The 14,554-nt window shown below is 44.1% G+C and overlaps 1 protein-coding gene across 1 annotated transcript in view; it reads left to right on the forward strand.

Annotated features, from left to right (window-relative positions):
• The window catches only part of PDE8A (phosphodiesterase 8A), a 115,540-nt gene extending 109,681 nt beyond the window's left edge, over positions 1-5,859 (forward strand). Inside the window, exons 20-22 of the mRNA XM_082290580.1 lie at positions 3,311-3,475; positions 4,376-4,505; positions 5,244-5,859. Of these exons, the coding sequence (XP_082146706.1) occupies positions 3,311-3,475; positions 4,376-4,505; positions 5,244-5,350 (402 nt within the window). The 3' untranslated portion in view covers positions 5,351-5,859. The remainder of the gene's footprint in view (positions 1-3,310; positions 3,476-4,375; positions 4,506-5,243) is intronic.
• The last annotated feature ends 8,695 nt before the right edge of the window (positions 5,860-14,554 follow it).

Here is a 14,554-nt window from a genome sequence, read left to right on the forward strand (position 1 = left end):
ATGGTGTTCTGAGAAAGTTCATCAGAAATGTGGAGAGAGACTGGAGATTCATCTTTCACCTCTGGGTTTGAATGCCCTTCTGCTTAATGTGGCTGTTGCTCATTTTGAGGGTGAGTGGGACTCACTTGGACCCCATTAATATCACAGTGCTGTGATGTCCTACTTGGAACCAGAGCCTTGGGCTGTACGTTTTCATGTAAAAATGCCATTCTGATTAACCCCATCACTCCCATGGACAGACTGGCAAGACCAGGCGTTGTTGCTGGCCATTTCTGCAAAGGAGGCAAGGTTTGCTTCAAAACAGAGGGTGAATTACTCCCTCCCTCCCTCCCTCCCAAGGGGACATGCTGGGGGTGCAGCATAAGGGCAGGTCTGTGGGCTGGCATGTGGTGCATTCTCTGGGAATAAGGACCCTCAGCCTCCAGTGCTGCCTGGCAGCATTCATGGGGTTTCTGTCTGCTTTCTTTTTTAATCTTTAAAATAGATGATGGTGACATTATGTATCATACAGACATAATCAATAGCCATCTGGAACCCCATGGACACAAAGAAATCGCCTGTTAAAAACTCTCTCTGGAAAACCACACCAGTTTCAATAACAGCTTCAACCAGCAGTTTTGTTGCCAGTAAGAGCATAATGTATAATAGTAAGAGCATAAGTGTATAATTTTGTTGGAATTATTTTTGCAAAGAGAGGACTTGCAGAAATGGTTATGATAAAGTTTGCATCAGTGGCAACGTCAGTAGGAGCCGTGATGGTTTTCTGTATTTTCTTACCACGTTTTTTTAGAAAGCCACATTTATGACTGTTGTGTGTAATGGGGGAAGGCAGTCTTCTGATTATCTGAGAGTGGAAGAGAAACAGGTCTTGTCCCTTCACCCATGAGAAGCAGACTGGAGCTTAGTTGGAGAATTGTACCTTTGTCCACAGGAGTATATGCTAGAATTAGCTTTGTTCTTGGCACCCGGTGATGCTAATGGGAACTCTGTGAATGTGAAGCCGAAGTCCCAGCAGGACACTGGTTGTACTGAATAAATTAGAAGAAAGGATGTTAAGTTCCCAGCTGGACAGCCTCTCTGGATGAGCATAGTAGCATCAGTGCAGGAGGAGAACAAGGGAGCTGCTCCTGCTGGATGTAGTGCACTGCACTGGCCCTGTGGAGTGTGTAACTCTCTAGGGCTCCTGGTCCTGCTGAAAGGCTCTGCACTGGCCTGGCTTGGTGTGCAGAGCCCCTTCTCCCAGCCCCAAGGATTGGGATGCAGCAGTTGTTTGAGCAGCAGCATGCATCCAAAGAGCCAAATTCTTGCCTATTACAGGGAGCTGAACAGCTGGTGCTGCTGAAGAACAGGGCTTGGACCTGTACAGTTAGAGAGTAAAAACACATACAGGGACATAGAAAAACGCAACAAGAGTTTAGTTCTACCCTTAAGCCCCAGAGACTGCAGGGAAATAATCTGCCCCATAAGGCATTTGTGATTCACAGCAAATTGTGCCCAAGGATGGGAAGAAAGACAAAGAATATAAAATTTCTATTGAAAACAAGAAGCAAAATGTTTCCCTTCTTTCAGCTGGGAGTTTCAGTTCGGCAAGTTCCTATTAAAAAGCCTGTAATGTGTGAGCGGGTAAAGCAAATTATTTACTGTGCTGAGCAGAACAACACTGTCAGCCCCTCTTTCAAGTCTGTTGTCCCTCTGGCTGCAGCAGCAGTGTGTGTTTTCTGGCCTGGTTTCCAGTCGTGGCGGTGACTCAGTGTAGTGTTTGCAGGCTGAGCTGCCAACCGCCTGTTCCAAATGGGACAGTTCCACTTCTTTTTCTTATTTATTATTTTTATATAAATTTGTTCAAAGAGCCATGCTGAGAAGCTGCTCTGTTTGTTTCCTTTCTGCTTTTGTTTCATAAACTGAAAAAAATCCTTTCCAGCTCCAGCATCCTTTATCCTCCCATTTCCCTTCATGATGTCACCTAAGCTATGACAGGAAGCCAACATCTGACATGCAGAGACACCCCTGCACTCTGAGCAGGATGCTGGGATTAAGCACAGTTTGCACATTTTATTCCCAAGGCATCTGCATCCAGCAAGTAGAACTGTGCCTTTGGTTTGAACAGATCACAGAGGTGAACATCCTTTCTTGATTCCTGGTGGTTTACCTACCAGGGTGTTCCCCACTATCCATAACTGAACAATCTCTAATTTTCCATACCTAATTTCCATGCTTGTGTTTCTGGAGCTTTCAGCACTTTGTGTTGGCTTTCTCATATATAATTTTTCCATGCATTTGGAGGTATGTACATCTCACTTTGTTTCTTCTGTTTTCCCTTCCACGTAACTAAAAATGAGGGAAAATAATTGGTTTGGGCATCTCATTTTGGTGAGGACTGTGGAGCTGGTATTTCTGAGCCACTTCTATACTACCAAATATTTTTTTTATTACTGTCGGTTTCTTCCTTTAGGAAGAACTTTCTTCCCCACAAGAATTTTCTTCTGAAAAATGTCATGGTTATTCTGACCTAATAAAAGGTCAGAATGTTTCTGCTGCTTTGTATCTCCCTCTTTGTACAAAACATTGCAGGAACTGGTAGCACATTATTATTATTATTATCATTATTGTTAGTTACTTCTTCCCTGCTCTGACTGTAGAGCAAGACCTTGTTAGGTGACAGAGAAATCTTATATGTTCCTTGCTTCCAAGAGTTTCTATTCTGAGTAGACAGCATTGTAAATTCCTGTACCTGTCCACCCTTAAAGAGTCCAGAAACAAGGGAAGGGAACGAGGAGCATGCCTGGGAGGCAATGTGGGATCTGACTCTGCATAGTAGCATAGTGCTCTCAGAATACACTGATGGGGTTTGTGTGCCAAGGGTGACTCTGCATTTTGGGTCAGTTCCTCTTTTTAAACCAACTGTTCCACTCCTAATGTGCAAGTCCATTAGTCCTTGGATTTCAGCAGAGAGTTACATTTTTCTGCCTACACGGTCCTCATCACTCTGTGTGTAGTGATGAATTGATCCTCTCCACACTTTTGAGAAGGCAGATAAGGCATAGAGGGATTAGATGACTTGCCCAAAGGTGCCCAAGAGATCTGTCACAAAGACAGTGACTGAATCCAGAAACTGGAGTTCAGTGCTAGCTCAGAGCTGTGGCTAACTTTCATAATCCACCTATAAATTCAGTTAGACATCAAATCTGGTAGCCAGTAGCAGGACTGATCCCTGTAGGATTTGCTGAAAGCATTCCCAAGGCACAAAAGCTTTTGAGTTAGTGCTTCGAGACCTTGCTAATGGATTGTTTTTAATTCTTAAATGTTACAGAATAATGGTGATGGAGAGTCAATCAAAACTGTTCTCAGGTCTCCTGAAAACCGTATCCTTATCAAGCGCATGCTGATAAAGTGTGCTGACATTTCCAATCCATGCAGACCCAGAGAACAGTGTATAGAGTGGGCCGGCCGCATCTCTGAGGAGTACTTTGCACAGGTAAGGCAGCTAAAACAGGCTGCTGAAACTGCAGGTGAGCATCTCTTTAAAAGGGAGGAGAAGGGTGCCAGTGTCACAGAATATCTCAGGCTGCGTTATGTAACGTGAACAATAACAACCTTTTTATTTTAAATGATGGGTATTGCTCATGCTGACACAAGACTAGATGCCTTCAGAGAGATGATAGTTGACAACTTCTATTGTGCAGTTTCTGAAAAATTTAAGCTTTCCAGTTGTTGAGTTTGGAACTGGGTTTTTTGAGCTCTGCCTGCAAATGCACTCCCATCACATGAGACAGAGCAAGGATGTCTTCTGTACCCACGTGCTGGCTTTGCCTCAGGAATAGGATCATCAGGTTATAGTGTTTGGATGGGAACAGCACTCGCCCCAAGGAATGCTGTAAGCCCTTAGCACGCTGTGCTGAGAAAAGGTTTTAGGGAGATGTGGAAAAGGAGAGGGCAGTAATCATTACAGATGATAGACCAAACACTGCAGTTGGAACTTGGCACACCAAGCGAAGGGCAAGGGAATAAAAAAGGTATTTTGCCATCTCTGAGTGGGACAGATCATGGCTTTCATCAGAGATTGAAAATGGTTGAGCAGCTCTTAGGTCCAAGGCAGTCGAAACTTGGTAATAAGTGAAGCTACTTAGGGTCAGCTGGTGTGCAGATACAGAAGGTAAATGTATCTCTTTGTGGTAAACACTGGAAGGCACTATTTGTCTGCTGTTTTGCTGAAACTGAACAGCTAGGTGTTTAAGTTGCTGCTGCTTCAGATTTGTTCAGGTTTCTCCTTTGATTTAGCAGGTGCACGCTCAAGTCAGTGCCAAACAATTTACTGCTAAAAGAAGCCCATTAACAGAATGTGTCTTAGATGAATAATCACGAATGTTTTTTGCAGACTGATGAAGAAAGGAGGCAAGGTTTACCTGTTGTGATGCCAGTTTTTGACAGAAATACTTGCAGCATCCCCAAATCCCAATTATCATTCATTGATTACTTCATTATTGATATGTTTGATGCCTGGGATGGTAAGCAAAACTCTGCTGTTTCCTGATGTAAACATTTTGTGAGCATTTGAAACTGCTGTGATACAAAATTTCTTTTTTATGGCTCCTAAATAAAGGGAGAGAAAAGGGAAGATTCCTGTAGTTCAAGCAAGATTAATAACTTCATTATTGCTTATAAGTATTGCTACAAGCAATTCTCATGGCTTCTCTTTAACACACTAGATTCAGACAATCTTTAACTTTTTAAACTTGCTTCTCTGTAAATGGAGAACAGAACACATTCTCTTTGATAGCTCTTTGAGCATGGTCATTTTGTCCATGTTAATATTGGTTATTCTTCAAGGCAAATTTCTAGTCTGGAAACTGCTTGGGGGAGCAGCTGTTTCCTTCCAAGTGCTGCCTCTGTGGTAAAAGTGGTCAGAAATGTGACGCTCCTGAATGCTAGATCATGACATGAGACTGACGTTTGATGGGACAGGATAATTACAATCATAATTAGCTATGTCACTCCTGGAAAACTGTGTTCCTTTGCTGGGACTTGCAATACCAGTATTAAGTAGATTTACAGAACAGTTCTCAGTGGCCCGAGTGCTACACGAGTGCTGAGAGCTACACAGCCAAAACCCTTTCGAGCATCAGCATGACAGATTTAAGCTTTTCTACTTAACACAGTTGCCCAGACATTTCAAGTGATCCTTAAGCAGACAGAATCTGTGACTGTTTCTGCAAACTCAGAACTCTCTGCCCTTTCTTCCCTAGCATTTGCAGACCTGCCAAATCTGATGGAGCATCTGAATAATAACATTAAATACTGGAAAGGACTAGATGGAAGGAACCTGCGAGTCCTTCGACCACCACCAGAATAGCAGTTAGACCACGGTGTGTCGTTTACTAGCCAGATGCATATTTATTCAAGCTCACTTTTATCCATGTGAATTCAGATTTGTTTTGGTCTCTTCAGTATTATAGTAAAGCTAGCCCATGCACTTGGGGAACTTTCACATTCAAGAGAACACAAGGTCAGCAGCTGACTTCCACAAAGCACCATGTGTGGACTCGGATGAAATAAGCCCACCAAGTGGAATTACACTGGATTGCTGCAGTACTTGTACTGAAGAGGGTTTATTTGTGAACATACTTCTGCGATATCTTCGTACCAGCATGTGAAGCTGGAAGACCTTGAAGAATCCTCATAGAAAGGACATTCACTAGAAGTTTATCTATTAAGACTCACAGCTTTTATGAGAAAGCTACATGCTTTTTATAAGCACTTAAGACAGTTATGTAGAACAATCAGACATTTGAAATGCAACTGTCTATGAAAGAATTTTTGATCTATGAAAAATAGATGTACTGTATTTTTTCACATCACAGAAGGTGCAATCATTCACTTCTGAGCACTACTGAAAGTGAGTTCTCCTTAAGAAATTTAGTAGCAAATGTAAAAAATAACACAAGAATTTTTGAGGTTGATTGTTAGCATCTATGATTAAAATGTTATGTTTTATTTATTTTGTTAGATGTTCAATATTTTCTATGAATTTATAAATACTTAAAAGCCAAAGCCAACTTTAGATGCATTATAAATTTACATGATTCATACTCATTAATATACATTTAATTGATGTACAGACCTTTTATTTTCATAATGCAAATACAAAATACTATACAATGATACATTTTTATTGCACTGTAAGGGTAGATGTGTATGTTTAAATATTGTCTGATTTATGTTAATTAAAATAAGTTTTATTAAAAAGGTCTCACTTGAGAATAGTAGAATAAACAAGAACTGTATACTGTTTGAGCACCAGAACTGCAGTAGTTCTCCAACAAACCAGTGAGGACAACCTGATCTTCTCTTGGCTACAAAAATAATAATGTGTTGGAACTCTTTGTTTTCTCCCATGACATTTTGTGACTGAATTCCCTGTTAAAGTCTGCCTTATTTTATACAGTATTTCTACAAAGCATTCCACAGCATATATGAAGAGGTGATACTAAGCATCTAATGAATTTCAACATTTTATAGCCAAGGTATCTTCCTCTGCCATAAAAGAAAAAGACCATAAAACCACCAACAAAAACCTTTAACTCAAGAAGTTTGTAAAGGCTGTGTACCTTCACAGTTTGAATGAAACCTTCATAGCAACTACCAGAAAATAATAAAATGTATATTTTAAGAAGTGTCAAGTCCTACCCATTTCATTTGAAATGTATATTCACTTTGTAGTTTGCAGACTAAGAAACACGTGAAATTCTTTTTAAAATAACTAAGATACTTTTTGTCTGGGGAAGGGAGAAGTTGAGGGGTTGAACTGGCACAAGGGGTGGTGAAAGGTGCTGTGTAGCTGGCAAGCCCCTGTGTTTGTGGCCTGCCCTTGGCAAGCCCATCCTTGTGTGCCCTTGGACAAGTCTCTTCACAGCTACAAGCAGTGTCACGCTGTGTTCCACTGAAGGACTCAAGGAATATCCTGTCAGCCTTCTCAGTCGACAGAAAGGCATCCAAAGGCACTGAGAGAATTACTGACTGTCGTTGCTGCAGAGGCCATTGACTTTAGAGGCATTTTGAACCATTCCTGAAAAAGCAGAAGCCGGGGAGAGGTGGATGATAGAGCAGTTCCGGGACTGCAGCAGTAGCAGCCTTAAAGGAGGTAAGAAAGCAAGAGGTGACCTCTCCAGGAGTTACCTGCTTCTGTGTTTCTCCTTCCTCTCCAAGCCAGTGAGACTGATGAGCTACCACCATTTGTTCCTGTTAGTGTCATGGCCTTCTGCTCTTACCCTGCTTGTGTGCTCTCCTTCCCCACTCAGAATTCATTTATATGCTGTTGGGGCAGGGAATTCCCTTTTGTAATTCCATTTAGTTCATTGTTTTGTGTGTATTGCCTAAGCGAGGGGGCTCAGATCCTGCGAGGGGTGCCCAGACCATGCCACTGTCTCACTGCCAGTAGTAGGACAGAGGCTTCTCTGGTCAGTCTTCCAGAAGTACTACAATCAGTGCTGAAGGAGCAGCTGTATTTCCACTGAAAGCTCAATAAAACAACTATCCTGTTTTCACAGGGGACATGCAAGGAGAGGGAAAGTTGGCTGACAGAAAGTTTTCCTGGCAATATTGCACTCAGCTGTAGTTTGCTACCTGGTATTAATCTCTTCTGTTCCTTGCAGGCTCCTGTGTCTCCATTAGAGGGAAACTGCATCACACTGTCAGTATCTCCTCCGCTTATCTGCTGCAATGAGGATGGAAGTGTGGGCATGTGGACAGGACCATGTGGGCCCAGAAACTGTCAGCAGGTAAAAATCATAGAACTGTGGAATCATTTAGGCTGAAAAAGACCTTTAAGGTTATGGAGTCCTACTGTTCCTCCAGCACTGCCAAATCCACCACTAAACCATGTCCCCATGTGCCACATCTACTGATGTTTTAAATCCCTTCAGGGATAGTGACTCCACCACTGCCCTGGCCAACCTCTTCTGATGTTTGACAACCCTTCAAATGAAAAAAATTTCCTAATATTCAATCTAAACTTCCCCTGGTGCAATTTGAGGCCATTTCCCCTTGTCCTGTCGCTTGTTTCTTGGGAGGAGAGACTGACTCCCACCGGGCTACAGGGTCCCTTCAGGTAGTTCTAGACAGTGATAAGGTCTCCCCTGAGCCTCCTTTTCTCCAGGCTAAACGCCCCCGGCTCCCTCAGCTGCTCCTCGTAAGACTTGTGCTCCAGACCCTTTCCCAGCTCTGTTGCCCTTCTCTGGACACGCTCCAGCCCCTCAATGTCCTTCTTGTCATGAGAGGCCCAAACTGGCCACAGGATTCAAGGTGTGGCTTCACCAGTGCTGAGTACAGGGTGTTCCTGCCACAGGCCTGGTGCCACTGGCCCTCTTGGCACACGCTGGCTCGCGTTCAGCTGCTGCTGACCAGCACCCCGGGCCCTTTCCCGACGGGCACTTTCCAGCCCTCTGCCCCAGCCTGTGACGCTCTGTGGGGTTGTTGTGACCCAAGGGCAGCACGCGGCCCTTGGCCTTGTCGAACCTCCTACCCCCGGCCTCGTCCCACGGATCCAGCCTGCCCAGATCCCTCTGCAGAGCCTTCCTACCCTGCCGCAGAGCAACACTCCCATGCAACTTAGTGTCATCTGCAAACTGAGTTGAGGGTGCACTTGATCCCCTCATCCGGATCCTCAATAAAGATATTAAACAGAACTGGCCAGAAAAAGTATTTCTTCATGAGCATAGTTAATATTCTGGGTTATATTAATAAATGGTAAAAAGCAGTTAATTTAATCTACTATAAAAATGCCTGATGCATCATCATTGAAAAGATGTGATCAATATAATGAATTCCCTGAAATTCACACTACATCTTTATTGCCATTACTTGGACTGTAGAGCTGTGCTAATTAACTCTCTGTATCAGCCAGATTTATGTCCATATTGGTGTGCAATAATTTCACTTAACACCGATTTTCAGCCACTGCAGCTTTGTTCACTCTCCTGTCCATCTAAATTTGCCAAGGACAGATTATAATTAAAATCTGGAACCATGATTCCTGATCTGCACTTAAGATTTCTCCCCACTGAGCTTCTCTCTCCAAGCTCTGAAGCCTTCTGTGCACTGTGAGGCTGTGCCCATTCCCTGGCGGTGATTCCAGGCTGCTGCCCATGCAGCATGAAGGGCCTTGCTATGGAGCAGCAATAGCTCTATCCTGATATTCATTGCTCCAGGATGCAGGATCCCATTGCAAATGCTTCAGCCATTCCAGATCCCCTTCCTTTATTCTCCAAGATTGCACAGCAACATCACATGCCCTGTGCTCTGAACCCTTTCCAGCTTTTTGAGCTGTCACTCAGTGATGGAACTTCCTGGGGACAGAAATGGCTTTACTGATGGTCCTTCACCATGGAAAAGAGAACACTGAGTGTGATTGAATTGTTCCCAATTTCAGTTAGGCTGGCGGTCTTATGCAGTGTCTGCACTTTTCATTTGTTCTTGCTTTAATGCTAATACAAGAGTAAATTCCAGTGTAGACATGATGAAGAAAAGGTCCTTTATGCACCTCCAGGGCTTTAGTCTTAAAGCTCTGTGTTTTAAAACTTCATAAGACTCAACAATTCAGCATTAAATGACAGAATGACTGGATCTATTTTCCATGCTGCATATTTTCTATCAGGTAATACTGCTTCTAAACCTGGATATCACTGTAGATGCTTCCAAGTGAGTCTGAACTATTATGATCTGGTAAAAAAAATGTTGGCTTCTTAGTAAATTGTTCTAGATAAATATCTTGGTCCCTTGTATAAAATTCTGAGTAAAAATTGCTTATTCTGACAAAAGGAGAAACCAGAAAGGTGGTATGCATAGCTACCTTGTCACAGGTCTGAAGATGGCTTTCATACTGCAGTTTACCCAATGAATATATATAAATTAAAAACCACCTGAAATAGAATTAATGCCTTGGTTTTTGTTGCAGTGCTTTTTGCTGTGGGTATTTCTGCTTGTCTCAGTAGACACATCATTGATAAAACATTGAAGAAAATGTGTCCTGAACATGAAGGAATTGAGCTATGGCAAAGCCATTCCTGCATAAAAGAGAAGAAAGAAAGGATAATAGATATCTACTAATCACTTACTGGGTGCTGAGAAACAGCACAGGGAAACAGTAGTCAGTTGTGCCCTTCAGTGAGACCAGAAGGGTTTGAGTCATGACTCTGCAAGGAGCGCTTTGAAGTGATGTCTCAGAGCTATTCACAAGCTTCAAAACAAATAATCTCTCTGCTGATGTGTGACATCATGCCTCCGAGGTACAGGGGTCCCAGGGGTGCTGTTAAATGATAGCAGGATGGAGTGCAGTTTGTCCTGACATGATGTTTGGATGCAGAAAACAAGCTTTTAAATTGCTGCCATGTCCCTGTGCAGCCTGTGCTGTGGGTTCAGAACAAAGGGGACATCCAGGTGTTTCAGCTGTTTTTTGTTCTGAAGCTTTGGCTCTGTGGGCAAAGGGCTGTGGCTTAACTCGGCTGAATGCTTTCTCTCGGTGCCTGCTTTGAATGTTACATGGGTAAAGTGTCTCATGTTTTTCTTTATTCCCCTTGTTTAAGACTCTCCTCCCACATCTCCCATGCAAACCTCAGTGGACTGAGCTCTGCAAGCCCTGTGACACAATGGCATCATACTGTCCTCTTCAGCAAGCAAGGCAACTGAGTTAGGAAAGGGCAGAGGATGCAGAGCCACTAAGCAAAATAGCTTTGAGGCTTCTAAATATCTTTGAAGTCGTGGACCTTCAAGCTGTGCCTGTGGTTTAACAGTAAGTGTTAGGCCAGGAAACAGTCTTCTGGTCTTCTCATGTTCCACTTTTCCCCCTCTCTTCCAGCTTCTCTGCTTCCATTTTAATTCTTAGCTCATTTGCTAGGAGTCTCTGTCTTAACTTCCACTGGCTGAACATCTCCCTCTAACACTGTAACACTGGGACTAAACCCTGCCTTTCAAACTGACTCTCGCTGCTTACCATAGCTTTTGCCACTAGAAAATCTTTTTCTTTCTGACTCAAGTTAAAGTGAACCTGGAAAAATACCCTGTAATGGCTGAAAGCCTTACACTGGTATCCACAGGTGGGAGGACAATACAAACACAGTTAACTGAAACAGCTTTGTGAGCACTGCAGTGCTGCTGGGGCAGTGGGAATATGTGTGCAAGGTCTTTGGTACTGTACTCCCACATGCAAAGTGAAGTTCAGGAGCGTTCCCAGGCACCTCTGCCTTTGAGGTTATGTTACCAAGCACAAGCAGCTGGGCACACTTGTTGAAATTTGAATCTGCCTTTTCTTGGTTTGCTTGCTCCCCCCCTCGAGTGGCAAGAGTCATTGCTAGAGCTGAAACTCATCTTAGTTCAGCCCATGGTAATTAACAGAAATTACTTCATCCTTTTGTCACATAGGTAGTGAAATAGCACACCAATGCATACAATTTTCAAGAGGAAGTGAGAAAGGTGATTCCTGTTGCTGAAACAAAAGAAGGAATTTAGCCAGTGTGTAATTATTCAAGTGAGAAGTTGGTCCTGTCTGTATTTAATATTCTAGAGTGGTATTTGATGTAAATCCTTCCCCAGAGTTCATTACATTAGCTTTTAGCTCAACCTGAGCATGCTGTGTGCCAAGTTCAGCATGCAGCATGTTTTATAACCAAGGAGAATGACGTCAACCTGGTGATCCTGCAGCTCCCCAGCTCGGGGGAGGAGGTATGGCTTTGTCTTCAGCCTAAAGATGAAATGCAATATGTTGGGTAAGGTTTTCTTGGTATTTGCAGTGCAAAATGTGTGAGGAATATTGCTTCGTACCTCCAACAAGGACTGTCCCTATTTGCCTAAAAAAAAAAGTTACTTTGCTTGTAATATTATTCTATACAGAAAATGAAATTTTTCCTTTACAGATCCCTAAGCTTTACAAGCAGACCCGCAGAACCCTTTCACAGGTGGGTGAAATGAGCTGCAGGGAAGCACAGGGACTTGTGGGCATCCACCCCATGGCAAACCCATGCCTAGTCCTTGGGGCTGCCTGGCTGCTGCTGAGGGCTCTGGCAGGGATCCTGCTGACTGCCAAAAAATGGGTAGAGAAATGTAGAAAGCAGGTGCTTTCATAAGGGTTTGTCTCTGGTGTTTTTCAGAGATATTGGCCAGAGTTCCTGAGATGGCAGAGCTCTGTCCTCCCACCCCACTGTGTGCCGAGCTTGGTGAGACTCCCGGGAGAGCCGAATGCCATCGGCGGGGGCACACGGAGTGCCAGCGCTGTCCCCACGCCCGGTGGTGCCAGCTGTGCCAGGCTCTGCTTACTGTAAGTAAGGCAGAGTGCAAGGATCCAGCGGGAATGTGAGCGCTCAGGAACAGGCAAGACGCCCAGCCACCCCTCCAGGACTGGGAACGGCGTGCTTAACATCAGACACGGCTTCTGGGGCTAGTGAGGGAGAAAGACTCCAACTGCCTGAGTACCAGGACATTGTGCGAGCAGAGTGAAGTACTCCTCACCTGACAACCAAGCCCAAAAAGCAAGCAGCCTCTCCCAGCCCCTCAAAATCCATGCTGGCAGACTCAGTGCCAATGTGCTGTCTCTGTTACGACAGATCTCTGGCAAGCCAAGGTCAGAAAGCACAAAGTTTTAGCTGCTCTATCACGCCAGGAACAAAAAAACCCAAAAAACACCAACCAACCAACCAAAAACCACACAGAAACCCCAACAGCAAAAAAAACCCAAAAAACCCAAACCTAAAGCCTTGTTTTAAAATAAGCTGTTTTAAATAAACGAGTTCTTTGAACCACAGCAGAGTACATACCTAACAATGTTTGTTAAGTAAATATCAGTGACATATTTAAGTCTGGCTCAGTAGGTATTAGCAAAGTGATATTTGTGTTGCTTTTGTTGTAACAAGAGTCAATCATGTTTGTAGAAGGTGGTCTGAAAAAAGGGACTTTGAATTTGGGGTTTTATTTCTTCCATCTGCCTACTAGTAGCCACACTTTGGGACTTACAAGTAAAAGTCCTTCCCAGAGCATTGATTTTGGTGAACTTACACTTAGTTCTGGCTTAGTTCTGTTCATAATCTGCCTTATGAGTGTTACTTCTTACCCATGGATCCACTTAGATAATTTTCTCTTTCTGAAGGAAATCTGTCCTAAGTCTGGTTGCAAATATATGGTCACGTTATTATAGCGTGTACCTGAAATGCCACAGTGCTGTGGCTGAGCAAAGTTCAGACCTACTTCTACCTCTTCTGATCAGATGCACCCTATGCTTAGATTTTCTTCTTGTGCTGCAAGCAGAGAGAGCCACAGACCCCCCACACAGGCCTGCTCTCACTGCTTTGCCATGAGATACTTGCCATGTGCAAAACTCCACAGAGGGACTGAGACAGCACCATATGGCCCAAAAAGCCAGTGGCTGCTTTTCCATTTGCAGCAAAACAAAACAAACCCCCCCCCCAACCCCAGAATATCAGTTTCTAATTTAAACAGCTGTTTATATAGGCGTTTGTATTTTTGTCTATCCTTTGACCTTTTCATTTAACTCTTTTAAGAGCCAGATATGAACTCTAAGGTTAGTGCACAGAGGAATGCAAAGCAAAAGAACAGGCTGTAACGATGATGCTGAATTTGAAATTCTCCACCAGAAACAAAGGCTGCTTTTTCTGTTGGACAGACTGTGAGGAAGTTGGACTGATTCCTAAGTGTCCTTTCCTGTATGTCAATATGAGCCATCTCTTTGGGCATGCTCAGAAATTTTGGGCTTAATAAATCCTCACTCTAAACTACATGCTTCCATGTATGGGAAGCAAAATGTTTATTTCATCAAGCATTTTATTACCCAGATCATGAAATACATCTGACTCTCACTGCACAGGCACAATACATAGTTCTACTACAGCAGCCTGGCTGCTGCTTTCACATCAGCACAGGGACACAAGGCAGGAGGTGTTGGTGTGGCCTCAGGCATCACCTGATGATGCACTTTCCAGTGCCAGAGATGGAATGTAAAGGAATTTTGTTTAGAGATTGAGAGAAAACTTGAGTGTATACAACTGGCTGCAAAATGCCTCCAAGCAAAGGGAGGTCACAACCTACTTTTGGCCCAGCCCAGCCTGGATGCAGGCGCCCGTGCAGGTGGATTTGGGAGCTGTGGAACACCCATCTCAGGGATGAGAAATAGCAGCTTCGTCTGGCCCCAGCCCTGCTGGTGGACACCCAGAAGCTGCTGAGAGCTGGTGGCTCTCCCTCAGCCTGGCCAGGGCTGTGCAGCAGCGGGTGTTATTCTCGTGCTTCAGTCTGCAGGATCAAACACATGTTTTGGGAAGGAATGGAGATGGGCAAGCGCAGCAGGTGCTGCACAGGATGGTGGCTGCTGGAGCCAACAGGTCAGCTATGTGTGGATGGATCCATCGCTGGAAAAGCCGCTCCATGGCCCAGCCGAGGGCAGGTGGGGATCAAGTGGGTGCCAAGCGTGGTGAGCCCGGCTCGGTCAGTAATGTCTCGGGAAAAGGCTGCGTTAGTGAGGCCGGGGCTGCGGGGATAGAGCGCCCACCCCCGGCGTAGC

The sequence above is a fragment of the Coloeus monedula genome (assembly GCF_965178545.1).
Source record: "Coloeus monedula genome assembly, chromosome: 14".
In the NCBI taxonomy this organism is placed as follows: Eukaryota; Metazoa; Chordata; class Aves; order Passeriformes; family Corvidae; genus Coloeus; species Coloeus monedula.